This window comes from Notechis scutatus, chromosome 13 (genome assembly GCF_049901735.1).
Source record: "Notechis scutatus isolate UNSWTSFEM ecotype Mainland chromosome 13, rNotScu1.2, whole genome shotgun sequence".
In the NCBI taxonomy this organism is placed as follows: Eukaryota; Metazoa; Chordata; class Lepidosauria; order Squamata; family Elapidae; genus Notechis; species Notechis scutatus.
The window spans coordinates 6,770,132-6,783,109 of NC_142021.1; the positions used below are offsets into that span (position 1 = coordinate 6,770,132).

The 12,978-nt window shown below is 44.1% G+C and overlaps 1 protein-coding gene across 1 annotated transcript in view; it reads left to right on the forward strand.

The window, feature by feature from the left end:
• HIC2 (HIC ZBTB transcriptional repressor 2) overlaps positions 1-12,523 on the forward strand; it is an 84,556-nt gene extending 72,033 nt beyond the window's left edge. Inside the window, exon 2 of the mRNA XM_026686672.2 lies at positions 971-12,523. Within this exon, the coding sequence (XP_026542457.1) occupies positions 1,008-2,720 (1,713 nt within the window). The 5' untranslated portion in view covers positions 971-1,007 and the 3' untranslated portion in view covers positions 2,721-12,523. The remainder of the gene's footprint in view (positions 1-970) is intronic.
• The last annotated feature ends 455 nt before the right edge of the window (positions 12,524-12,978 follow it).

Below are 12,978 nucleotides of genomic sequence, written 5' to 3' on the forward strand. Positions count from 1 at the left end.
ATGCCAGAAACCAGAACAGCAGCTGCCAATGGAGTGCGTGTCTAGAGAGGGCTCTGCATGCCACTTCTGGCACGCGTGTGCCGTAGGTTCGCCATCACGGCTGTTGCCTTCCCACCAAAGCGGTGCCTGTTTATCTACTCGCACTTGCATGGTTTTGAACTGCTTAAGTAGGCCGCTGGAGCAGGGAGCTACTAAAAAGTATAGATCCCTTTTTGCTAGTAATTTCCATCCAACGTGGCAGTGCAGATCAATTTTTGCAAATGGATTGGACTTTATAATTTTTAATAAAAAGCAAAGAGAAAGGGGGGGGGAAAGTAGCATGTTATAGCTGCCCATAGCGATGACGACTTTCACGTACTGGTCGTTACTGGGAGAAGACGGATCCAACACCACTGAATTACATACGTTTTGACTTGAGCATAGCCTTAAGCAATAGATCAGGGGCGTCAAACTTGATTTCATTGGGGGCCGCATCAGGGTTGTGTTTGACCTGGGGAGGGGGCAGAATGGGCGTGGCCAGCTCGTCATCACTCGTGTTGGGGGTGCCTAGTGAAAATGGGCTCCTGAGCCCCATTTTTGGCTGTGGCTGCCTCCTGCAACCCTCTGCCAGCAAAAACAGAGTGTGGCCCCCTTGAGCTCCGTTTTTGCTGGCAGGGGTGCCGTGGGCTGCTCCTTCGCTGTCTCCAGGGTGGTCCCGCGGGCCAGATCTAAGTACCCCATGGGTTGGATCCGACCTCTGGGCCTTCAATTTGACACCCCTGCAATAGACGATTAATGTTCCCCTTGCCTAGGGGGGCCTGCCAGATAGGTGAACTTCACCTCCCAGAATTCCTAGCTAGGATAACCATGTACAGAGAATTCTGGAGATTGAAGTCCACCCCTCTGGTGGCTAACCTAGGAGAGGAACAGAGCAGTGGAGCTGAGAAACGGACTGACATTTGTTGTGGTTCTTCCTGTCCCCTTTTTTTAGGTGATCAGGTGACCAGGAAAGGGAAGACAAGGTGGAGATGGAACTGCCAAATCATGCCAAACATTTGCTCCTGCAGCTTAACCAGCAACGAGCCAAAGGTTTCCTTTGCGATGTGATCATCGTTGTCGAAAATGCCCTCTTCCGTGCCCACAAGAACATCCTGGCGGCCAGCAGCATGTACTTCAAGTCCCTCATCTTGCACGACAACCTGATCAACTTAGATACCGACATGGTCAACCCGACCGTGTTCCGGCAAATCTTGGACTTTATTTATACTGGTAAGCTCTTAATGACCGACCAGCCTGGGGAACAGAACTTCAACGCGCTCCTCACCGCAGCAAGCTACCTCCAACTTCCTGACCTGGCAACCCTTTGTAGGAAGAAGCTCAAGCGCAGCGGGCGGGCCTTCGCTGGCCGGGCTGGGGGAGCCTCCAGCGTCGGGCGGCCGCCTCGGAGCCAGAGACTTGCCACCGCTTCCGTTATTACTCGTTATTCAGGGTCAGCCGAAGGGATGAAGGGCTCTCAGCCGAAAGAGATGCCAAAGGTGAAGGTCTCGGATGACGAGGTCTTCATGAACAGTTCCAACCAAGAGAATTCTCATGCCTTGAGTAGGGGCCTGGGAGAGGGGAGCAACAGCACCAACGGGAGCTGTGTGGACCAGGAACTCGGGCTGGATCTGTCCAAAAAAAGCCCCTCCCTGCCCACTGTAGCCCCCCAAGATGATACCCCCCACGGCGAAAGTCAGCGTGGCTCCCCCCGGCCCGCCTCAGCCCCCACCGCCAACAGTGCCTCATCGTTCGAAGAGTCCACCTCCGGAGCCCCTCCCACCCTCCTAGACAACTGCGAGCCCATGGAGATGGACCTCAGCGAAGACCGCCAGTCCCTCCCCGAAGGCAACCAGCGAAAGAGCCTACGCCATTCCTCGCGCAAAAAAGAGTGGCTCAAGAAGGATTGCCCCTTCGACCGCAAGGAGGGCGGGGGCAAAGGCTGCGAGGAAGGCGAGGGGTTGCCCAACGGCATCCTAATGGGCCCCTTGTGCAAGTCCGCGGAGCGTAGCCTAGGCCTGAGCCCCTATGGCTCGGAGCCGCCGTTGCACGCCTGCAAAGAAGACGTGGAGAACGGCAAGGAGAACAGCGAGGACAGCGGCCAGAGTGAAAGCGAGAACGGCGGGCACAGCAGCGCCAACTACGTCTACCGGCAGGAAGGCTATGAACCCGTGGCCTTCGGGGACAACTTGTATGTCTGTATCCCGTGTGGGAAGGGTTTCCCCAGCTCGGAGCAGCTCAACGCCCACGTGGAGAAGCACACGGAGGAAGAGCTGTACATCAAGGAGGAAGGGACGTTCGAGGATAAAGAAGAGGAGGCCGAGGATTTGTCGAACCCCAACCAGCCCTACGCCTCGGAACCACGGCCGTTCAAGTGTTCGGTCTGCGAGAAGAGCTACAAAGATCCGGCCACCCTCCGGCAGCACGAGAAGACTCACTGGCTGACGCGGCCCTTCCCGTGCAACATCTGCGGCAAGATGTTCACCCAGCGGGGCACCATGACTCGGCACATGCGCAGCCATCTGGGACTCAAGCCCTTCGCCTGCGAGGAGTGCGGGATGCGCTTCACCCGGCAGTACCGGCTGACCGAGCACATGCGCGTCCACTCAGGGGAAAAGCCCTACGAATGTCAACTATGCGGCGGGAAATTTACCCAGCAACGAAACCTCATTAGCCACTTGAGAATGCATACCTCTCCTACATGAAGCCAAAGTTTCTCCCAAGGAGCTCTGAGCCCCTCCAACCCACCCACCCACCCACCAGGAATACCCCTTCCGACTTGCTGCTTTAAAACAGACTATACAAACACACAGGACATTTTTGCCTCCCTTCTTCAGTCATGGAAGGCGTGAACCAAACAGAGCTTTACTTTCTTTCTTCCTTCCTTCCTTCCTTCCTTCCTCCTGTTCCCCTCCCCGCCTCTTTCCCCTTCCCCTCTGCCAAGAAACCCACACCCCCAGCCCCAATTTAACTTCCAGACTCCTTCCCTCCTTTTCAGCTTTTCTCTCAGGGGCTTGTAAGGGAATCCAAGTGGGGCGAGGGAGATGACGTAGGAGCTCCGCCGTAGGGGGAATTGAGGGGTGGTCTAGGAAGAAAGCCCTTCCTGGTTGATACCAATCGAAATTGAGGGCCCCATGGGGAAAAGGGGGGGGGGAGCTAAGGTGGTCTTAGTCATGGAAACGAGGGACTTGCCCCCTCACCACCTCGGTTTACGTTCTTAGCACTTTGGAATTGCTATGGTAGAACTTCCACCACAGTATTATTTTTTTATTTCTTCTGACCAACTCCAAGGATACCCTTTAGTGGCCCGTGGAGGGGCCTTCTTGGGTTTTTTTTTTTTTTTATCCTTTTTTGAAGGGGGATTTGGGGGGGTGTTAGTTTTTACAACTGACCTGGTTTAAATGGATGGTTGTCCCTCAAAGCTGCAATGGGGAGATGTTCCTTGGAGAACAAACACCAAGGACTTTCTCCGTTGGCTAAAAGAGCTTCCCCCATTTCTACATGGTGCTTTCCACCTAGGAAGGTCTCCTTCCAACTGTCCCTTTCTCCCATCAAGTCCTAAGGGAAGAGTTGGCCCGCCTTAACCATCACACCCTAGTCTTCAAGTTCTTCTGGTCCAACTTTCCTTCTCAACCTCTTTTGATCTTCTCTAGCCTTATCCATGACTGAATGGGGGGGGGGGCTGAGTTGACACCCCAACCCCAGGAATTTCCTTCAAAATGAGCAGGGGTCATATCTGAGTTTAATTTCCTCCCCCCCAAAACTCCCTTAGTTTTCATATGGATATTTTGTGCTTAGAGGTACTTGTTCTATTAAGAGGAAAAACGATGCGTTGTTCATATTGATGTAAGTGTTGGAACTGGAAAGTTTTAAGGGACTTCGGGTGGGCAGCGGGAATTGAAGTAGGCTGAAATGGCTACAAGTTCCTTTAGGTACCTTTTCATTTTATTTTATTTTTGAAAAAAAATTGTTATTATTTGGGGTGCGCATGTGTCTCTGTCCGTCTGTCTGCACGCATGCACAGGGGTGTTTGTATGCGTGCACTTAGCTTTTTTCCTCCTTCACAAAAGAGTTGGGCCGAAACGGCAGGGCCCAACTTTCTTTTCTACCTCTTGAATTCACGAGAACAATAAGATGGTTAGCGAAATAATTAGGTGTGGTGTTTTGTCCCGCCCTCCTCCTCGTCCTTCCCCCCCCCCCATTCCAGCCCTCTCCCCACTTATCCACAGTTGTAAGTTAGTGTACAAAGTAGGCATTTAAACGAAGGTTAAGGGGATTTTTTGCCACCTCACTTCTTCCGTCAGAAATGCAAAAAGCATGGCCAAAGACGATAAGTAGTTTTAAGCTGGAGGTCCAGAGAAGATAAGCGGTGCCACCAAATCATTGGGGTTTTCTGTCCACAAAAAAGAAAAGAAAAAAAAACAAAACCTTTTTTTTTAAAAAAAAAAGAAAATTGCTTTGGGGTAGCCTTGTTTATTGAACCTGGATGCCATGGTGGGAGACAAACGCCATTTCTTCCGTTGGTTGTCCCTTCGATGGGCTCCAGATGAGACAGTCAACGGCAAGGGTCTTCCAACGTGGCCAAGTTCAAGACTTGTGGACTTCAGCTCCCCGAATTCCTGAGCTAAGATTGACTGGAGGAGGAATTTGAAGTCCACAAGACTTAAAAGCTGCCAAGTTTGAAGACCCCTCCCCCCACCGGTCAACGGCATAGCCATTGGTCCTGCCAGGATCCAGAGCGCAATAAGAATGTGGAGAACCCAACCAAAGTCTTTTGTTTCCTTCCTTTTTGGGGGAGTGGGGTGGCGGGGGTGTAGTTGTAGGGATGTCGACCTGGGTGATGTGCTCGTTCCACCTTCGTTCTTAAAGGGATGCACGAACGGGTTCCACGTATTGGGATGGAACAGCCATACACTGTCTGTCACAAGACCTCACCGCCAACAGCTGCTATAGGTGTAGGAGACGAGGGCCCTCAACCTTGTTGGCACGACCAGTTATGGAAAGTGAATGGCTGAGCCCCAACCCCATATGGGGGGTGTCAGTGGTGGGTAGAACCCCAACTCTCTCTCTCTCTCTCTCTCGAGTCTGAATGGAGTAAGGTTTACATTTCCCGCCATTCTACTTTAGCTTTCTTGCTTGAAACCATTGTTCTGTTTATGATTGTTGTTGATGATGATGATGATGGTTAATATTATAATGACGATGATGGTGGTGGTAGGGGTCACCAAAGCGCCCTATTTCTTTTCTTTTTTTCTTAACAAAAAAAACAAAACAAAAAGGAAAAAAAAAACACCTTTTTTGTCTTTTAAGTTTAGACCAAAAAAAAAAAACCAAAATGGAGAAAGTTCAGCCTGTTCAAATAAAAGAGAAAGAAGCTTGCATTTTTCCGTTCTCGCCACTCTCCCATTAAGTGTTTTCCTCTCCTCTTTATTAGCATAGAGACAAACCCATATTTGAATTAAGGCAGCCTAAATTTCCCTGTTTTCACCCAGGACGCCTTCAAACGACTAACCGTGAGCCCTTGTGCAGGAAAATTGGTCGTCTTCTTCCCTTCTTAAAATATCTTTACCTCACGTTTCATTTTTCAATTCCATGCATCCTCAAATTCGGGGATGTTTGTGTAAGGCCGCAGAATGGATTTAATTTTTATTTTTTTTTGTGGGTCACTCGTTTTTGTCTTTTTAATTTTTGTGGAACATGAATGTGAAAACTCTACTCCCCTCTCTTGGCCAAACCCACAGCCATCTTTCTGCGAAATCTCATTCTCTCTCTTTTTGTTTGTTTGTTTGTTCCATTTTTCTAAACTGTATGCATCATTCCTTGGTTTTTTGCAGGCAATGCAATACCCCAACAACAAAAACCACCCAAATCCCCATCAATCCTTTCCTTAAACTTTATGCACAGAGCACTGTAAGCTGCATCTTATTTCCAGATAAACTGGTCTCCTCCCTCTGTTCTTGAGGGAGGAGAACTGTTTCCTCTAATGGTAAGGAGGGTTTTTTGGTTAGCAAAAGGGCTTCGTGCCAAGACTCCAAAGGTTTCATGAGCTGGGAGGCCCCATGCAATGCCCCAGGATGTGTGTAGAATGTCTCAGTTCTGTGACTCCTACGGTGAAACCACCATCTGGCCTTTGGGAGGAATAGATGCTTCACTTTTGGTGAAAACAGAGAACCTCTCCTCAAAGCCAGCATTTGTGGATTAGTAGTTGGGTGGTAGAAAGCTTCAATGGAAACTGTCCTTTGACCTGATGCTCAGGGGCTCAGGTGTCTAATTTTTCAAGAATATAAATCCCCAGGCTACACTCCCACTTCCGTTCATCTCCAGACCTTTTCTGACTTGAGATGCCTTCAAAAGCCACGCCTCGGGCTAGCAAAATTGTATGGTCTAAAGTTGCGACTTTGAGGATGATATTTTGTTCCTACCTCACCATCCTTTCAGAAAAAATCACCCACCCCCAAGCTTCTCTTTGTTCCAGAATCATGGACGTCTCTGGTCCATGACATACTTTACGGGATGGTTCCTTCTTCCATGACCTTTAGAGCAACTGAGCTGAAGAACTTTAGAAGGCCTCGGGATGAGGTAGGCCTTTGAGCCAACCCTGGCAAATGTTACTTATTAAGCCAGAAGTTTGGAGGTCCAACTACCTATGGAAGCAGGCCATCATTCTTCCAGCTGCTACTTAACTTCTACATTGCCATCCAGAAAAGGTCCACTTAGTTAATCCAAAGGAGTGTGGAACATTTACGAAGAGGAAACCATTCCTCTCTTCGCTGAAATGTTGAGTTTAGATTCAAGACATTGGAGGTCTTGAGGCTGGGTGTAGATATTTTTCAAGTTGGGTCTTCTTTTGTTTGGGTTTCTGGTTGAAGCTTTGAAATCTTGGGGATGTTTCAGGACCCACGATCGTTGGGTCGCTTCTTCTTTTTCTACTTAAGCTTGCTTTTTTTCTTCTTTTTCTTTCATCCCCCTCCCCCCTCAGCACTTAAACAACACGACAAAAAGTCTGTGTACAGCACGAGTATTGTACAAAAAAAAAATTTGAGGGAAAAAAAAGGAACGCCCCGTTTCTTTTCATCGTTTCACCCCTTTCCGACAAAAGTAGCCGTGTAGAAGTGTTCCATAGATAGGATTTTGATGTCCTTCCTCCCGTCTCCTCCCTTTCCCTCTCCTCCCCTCCTCACCTCCCAAGACGGTGACAATAATAATGAAAAAAAAAATCAAATAATTCTCAAAACTTCAGGGACTGTCCAGGACTCAACTTAAAGAGTCTGGACACTCGACTGCATTTATACGACATAGTATTGTATCAAGCATTTTCTGTATTTTAATGAAAAAAAGAAAAAAAAAGCAAAACACTAGTTTCATATTTAAGATTTTAAGAATTCTGGGGTCGGGTGGGGAGGGAAATAACACTTGGTTCCGGTTTTGGTTTCTCCTTTCTCTTTGTTCCCTTTTTTTTTTTTTTTTTTGGTTTTGTTTTATTTTAATTTGCTACTTTTTTTTTTTGAGATACAGAAAAGAGCCTCCTGAGGTTGGTGTTTTTTTTGTTGTTGTTGTTGTTAAAAGAAAAAAAAATGTAAAAATCACAGAGGCCCGACAGTTTAACTCTATGCTTTAATCAATTTAGATCACCAGAATGTTTTCGGAGTTGGATTATTAAAAAAAAATAAAACAAAAATAACATAGAAAAAGTTGTATTAAAAGACAGCTCATAACCCAAATTCACACCCAAAAGAAATTCCTATTTTAAAACCAAAGCACATTTGAATAACTATGGAACCTCACTTGGCTCAGAAAAAAAATTAATATATTTATCTCATTGTTTACATAAACTTTTACAGTTACAGACCTCAATATAGATCTAGGGGCCAGTCAAAATTAATGATTGCTTTTTTTCCATTGGTTTAGCTGACAATTGCAGGTAAACAGTTTGTAGGATGTTTTCTGTTTGTGCTGTTTTGGAAAGGAAGGGAAAACAAAAACAAAAACCCACAACCACCTAACCTCAGCAGTTCAATTAGAACTGATTTTGTTATTCCAGGATTTTTTTAACGTGGTTTAGGAGTAGGAAGATGAACCATTAAGATCTTCAGAAGAACTTGGCATTCCATCAGCCTTGCCAGTGGCCAGTAGAATAGCAGTTGGACGGTAGTCCATCCATCAGATGATGTTCTTGGAAACCGTAGGACCACAGATAGGATGAGAAGGAACTTCCATTTGTCCAAAAAAAAAAAAAAGATCACAAAAAGCCTTGATAACTTTCCATAGCAAATTGCTGGACCACAAAAAGTTCTCAAGTCACAAAGAAATTGAGACAATGGAATGTTTCCTCTGCAAGGGATAGGGGAAATTGTCCACACACGGTAGAGAACCACCAACAGGAAATCTTTGTTGGAGAAGAAACTAGTGTTGAATGTTAGTCAGGTGTATTGGGGTGCTGGTCATCTATCACCATTCTTGAAGAATTGTCCCAAAGTATGTGTTTAACCCAGTTTTAACTCCACTAAAAAGGCGCAGAAGCTTGTTGAAGACCTTAGAATGGTCAATAGCTTTGATCTTGGTCACGAATCTCAAGAAGTGACACGAGGAAATCCCAGGCCCGGATGACCTGTGATCCTCCAGCTGTTGCCATATTACAGCATACTAACATTTGGCAACATCTGGAAGATCTGGAGATGTTTCCTATCTCCTCCAGAATTAGGTATCCTCACTAGCTTCAGGATTAGATGTCCTCTCTAGCTTCAGGATTGGTGGTTCTAGCCAAAACATGTTTTAAGTTAGATGACAGTTGTGTTTTTTTGGATGGGGATGCCGGCGAATTTGAGACGCTTCTCAAATGATGGCCTCCAAGTGAGGAGATCCACCTTACTCTGGTTTGCAATCTGGTGCACTTTCTGGAGAGGGGAAGTGTTTTCACTCAGCACGAAGACATAATAAGTCTTACTACACAACATATCTGATCTAAGAACTAGATTTTTTTTCCTACCAGTTTTTTTCTTTCTTTTTTTCTTCCTGTTCATGTGTACTTTTCCAGATTGTGATCTAGATTGAGTGGATCTTAGCCTGGACGATCCAGAAATGCACCTTCAATATTTTCTGTAAAGAGGAAAAAATAATAATTCTCCTCTTAATATTTCTGCTTTTTTTTTTTTAAAGGAGACATCTTTTGAAGTTATTTTTGTGCATCACCCAAGTTAAAGAACAGTCACACTTTATCCGAGATCTTCGTTGAATGCTGTTTTTTCCTCTGCTTTCTTTCTTCCCCCACATCCTTTAAGAGCAAAAGCAAACACATAAAAAAAATAGCCTGAAATTTTTAGGGTGCACAAAGGTAGGGAAAGAGGCTGATGGAAAACTTTATTAATTTTGCCTGGTCTTGAATATCTTAACAAAGATGGTGCAAACACTATTTGACAGTGTTGTTTTGTTTTTGTTTTTGTTTGTTTTTATATCAATATTGTACGTGCTTTATTGAATGTATTTATTTCTCAAGATTCTGTATGCACAGTTTTGCAAGGAGAAAAAAAAAAGATAAATAAACCTCAGCATTTGCAAAAAGACAAACGATGCATTCAGCAGGGTCTTTGCTACAGGATTTCAAAAAGAAAAATAATAATAAAAGTTTTAAAAAAAGTTTAAAAACTTTAAAAAAAATAGAAACAAAAAAAAAAAAACTCAGAGACTCTCTCGGCATAGCCATAAACCATAACCTGTGAAGACAATACAAACCGTGGATTTTTGTAGCTCTTTTTTTTTCCATAAAAGACAAAAATATTGTTTTTCGCTGTATTTAAGATGTTTCCAGTTATAGCAATGTCACTCTCAATACAATTTCCTTCCTTGTTATTGTTTTGCTTTTGTTTTTGTTTTTTATTTTCTCTCATTTGTATGCGTGAGGGTGTGTACGTGCATGAGTAAACCAATGTGTAAAGCGCTTTTTTTGAGCAGTGCAGGTCAAATCAAGGTTAACAGTATTTTTTTTTTAAAAAAAAGATTCTGCCATGTCACTTCTGTTCTAAATATTAAAAACAAAACAAAAAAAGTGGGGTGGGGGGAAGGAACTTCAGCTCCTAAGAGAAAACATTTGGAGTCATTTGGTGCAGAAAGCAAAAGAGAGAGAATCTGTTGTCATTATTAATATTACTTTTTCCATGCAGTTGAGACCAACCTAGAGAAGGGAGTGTTGCACCTCTAAGAAAAAGCAGCCTCAAGAAACTTTCCAGAGTTTGGCAAATCAAAACCTCCCTGATGCCTAACGCAGAATATTTTCTTTGGTCAATCCCAATGACCTTTCTGATGTTTACAATGCAAGCAATAATAAGCGTTTTTGAAATTTGATTTGTTTTGTCTGTTTTTGCTTTAAGGGGGCTTGTAAGAGTTGGGCACGGGAGGCCAAGAAAAAAAAAAGGTTTACGCACCCGGCTCGCAAGAACCAAAGAGAATGGTGGCCCTTCAGCTGTCATTTGTTGTCCTTCCACATGTTCAACCATAAAGTCCCAAGCACCGAGAGGCTCCAACCCTTTGGGGACACTTGGATGTAAATTTTGGGAAGCCTTGGAGAATTCTGGACGTTGCCCTCGCAGCCCAAACCAGAAAATCCTAGGATATTGCAAGCTAATGAAACCTTCCTCCCTCCAGGGCCTTCCCATCTTGCTAAGCTGGAGTTGAGGTGGACCATTTCTTAGCTGAACTAATTATGGTTTAAGGGTAGGCTTCAAAGGAAGTCCGTGTAGCATAGAGACATTGGATAGGTTTGGGACATCCGGTGAAACTCAACTGTGGAAGACTATGCACAGGTCATAAGAAATATTCTTCATATATTGTTAACGTATGGTATTCTCTTGTAGATATTATGGCTATGTTTTGGGAGTCATTGTGTGAAGCTGATGGATACGAGAGTGCTAGTAAGATCCAGTTTTAAGGGTGAGGGAGACCATGAGATATTTTGGTATTTTAGGGTCTTTGAAGAAGTCAATGGCCACTCGCTTCTATCTTAAATGTTCTTTATCCCCCTCAGGAGTGAAGCTTGAGTGAAATGTTAAAACTAAAACCGGACAATTTTAGGTGGCATGAATTACAATATGAACTAGACACACACTTGAGGAATGCATTGATGGGTGTGCGTCTTCCCTCATTCTCTCAACTCCCAAAGGAGCAAATTGGGAGCAAGGATGTGTCGATTACAATCTATCTCTATATCTCTATCTATTCTTGGTTTGAAATCCTGCCACCCTCTGTGTAAGAGTTCTGAACGCCGATGATTTGGTGAAGGGGAAAAAACAGTCAATTGAAAGAATGAAGTGTTCCTTAACACTCTGTCCTTAAGCTTAAAGGTGACCGTACGCACATTATTCAAATCTTTGCAGACACAAACACATAACACCATGTCTACGAAGGACAGCAGAAACTCCCATTTCTTTGGGCCAGTTTTCACTCGTGCGCTGTATTAACTCATTGCAAAGTCCTAAGGCACACAGGTATTGTGTAGCCGCTGGCCAATTTTTTTTTTAGGAAGTCCTTTTTTTAAAAAAAAAAAAAATGAAAATAGGCTGCTTTATCTCACTTCCCTCACATCTGGAAAATGTCCAAGCCAATTCCTTCTCGGAACACAAAAGAGGCGGCACCTAGGATAAGATTTGTGTGCAATCATAAACGTCGGTTCTTTTGGGCAACGTTCATACGTTCCAGGGTAGGGATGGAGAATCTCGTTTTCTACCTCATTTCTACCTCTATTGGAAGGAAGAAGATCCTCCAATTTTGCAAATACTTCCACTTTTTACTAGCATTCCTCATTCCAATTTCTTTCCGTCACCTACACAACATTGAACATGTGGCATTGACGTGTTGGCAGCTGGAGGTTATTCCCATCAGGAACAGATAAAATGGATCCAAGAATTTTTGGGGGGGTTGTTTACTTTTTTCCTTGTTTTTTCCAGTTAAGTTGAGAGTCCTACTGGGCAAACTGTTCTTCGGTTTTGCTTTTACCAACCATTTCTGTCTTATGGCATGGATGTTGCTTTTTGAAGCTTACGGAGTTGATGGCGAGTCAGTTTCACTCATGGCGAGTCAATTTCACCAATCTGATTTGGGTTGAAAATTGGAAGAGAAAAAAAATTGCCAGTGTTGAGTGAGGAGGTTTGCTTTAATTCTCAACACCAACTGGAGAAAGGGGCATCTATTGTTTCCCCTGCCACCTCCTTGAGCCTTAATTTTTTCTCGCTCGCTCGCTTGCTTTCTGACTGTAAATCCCCAAATGTTTTTGCAAATGTAATTGACGTTCCTATCCTATCAAGGTCTTCTTCTTCCCTTCAAAAGCTTGAATTCAGGTTAAGAGTTGCAGGCAGTTGTGACTGCAACTCGCGTGTCATATTGGGGGAAAATAAATAATAATAAAAAATGCAGAAATTATAATATGATCTCAGCATTCAGTAATTTGCAGTCTTAATGTACAGTGATGAAAAACTTTGTTATTTTATGAACTTTTCATTAAAAGGTTGATTGAAAAGTAGGATTTGTGGGCTGGCGTTTCTGGTTTTGGTCTTTCTTAATGCACAGGTGAGTAAGTTTTAAGATTCCTACCTGCATCTCCGTTTTTAGAAAAGGAAAGTTCTGTATTTTGATACTTAAATACAAATATATTTGTGCCTGTCGATGCTTAAATATTTTGGCAGGTTTTATGCAATCAAACCATACATAAAAATAAAGAATAGAGAGATTAGAGAGAAGGGAAATTGGAAATTGCCTTTAAATAATATGGTGCACTATAATTGCTATTATTATTATTATGAGCCTCAGTGCAGTAGTTAGAGTGCAGTACTACAAGCTACTCCTACTGCAATTTGGCAGATCGAATCCCACCAGGCTCAATGTTGACTCAGCCTTCCATCCTTCCGAGGTGGGTAAAATTGGGAGTAATATGCTGACTCTAAACAGCTTAGAGATGGCTGTAAAGCACTATAAAGC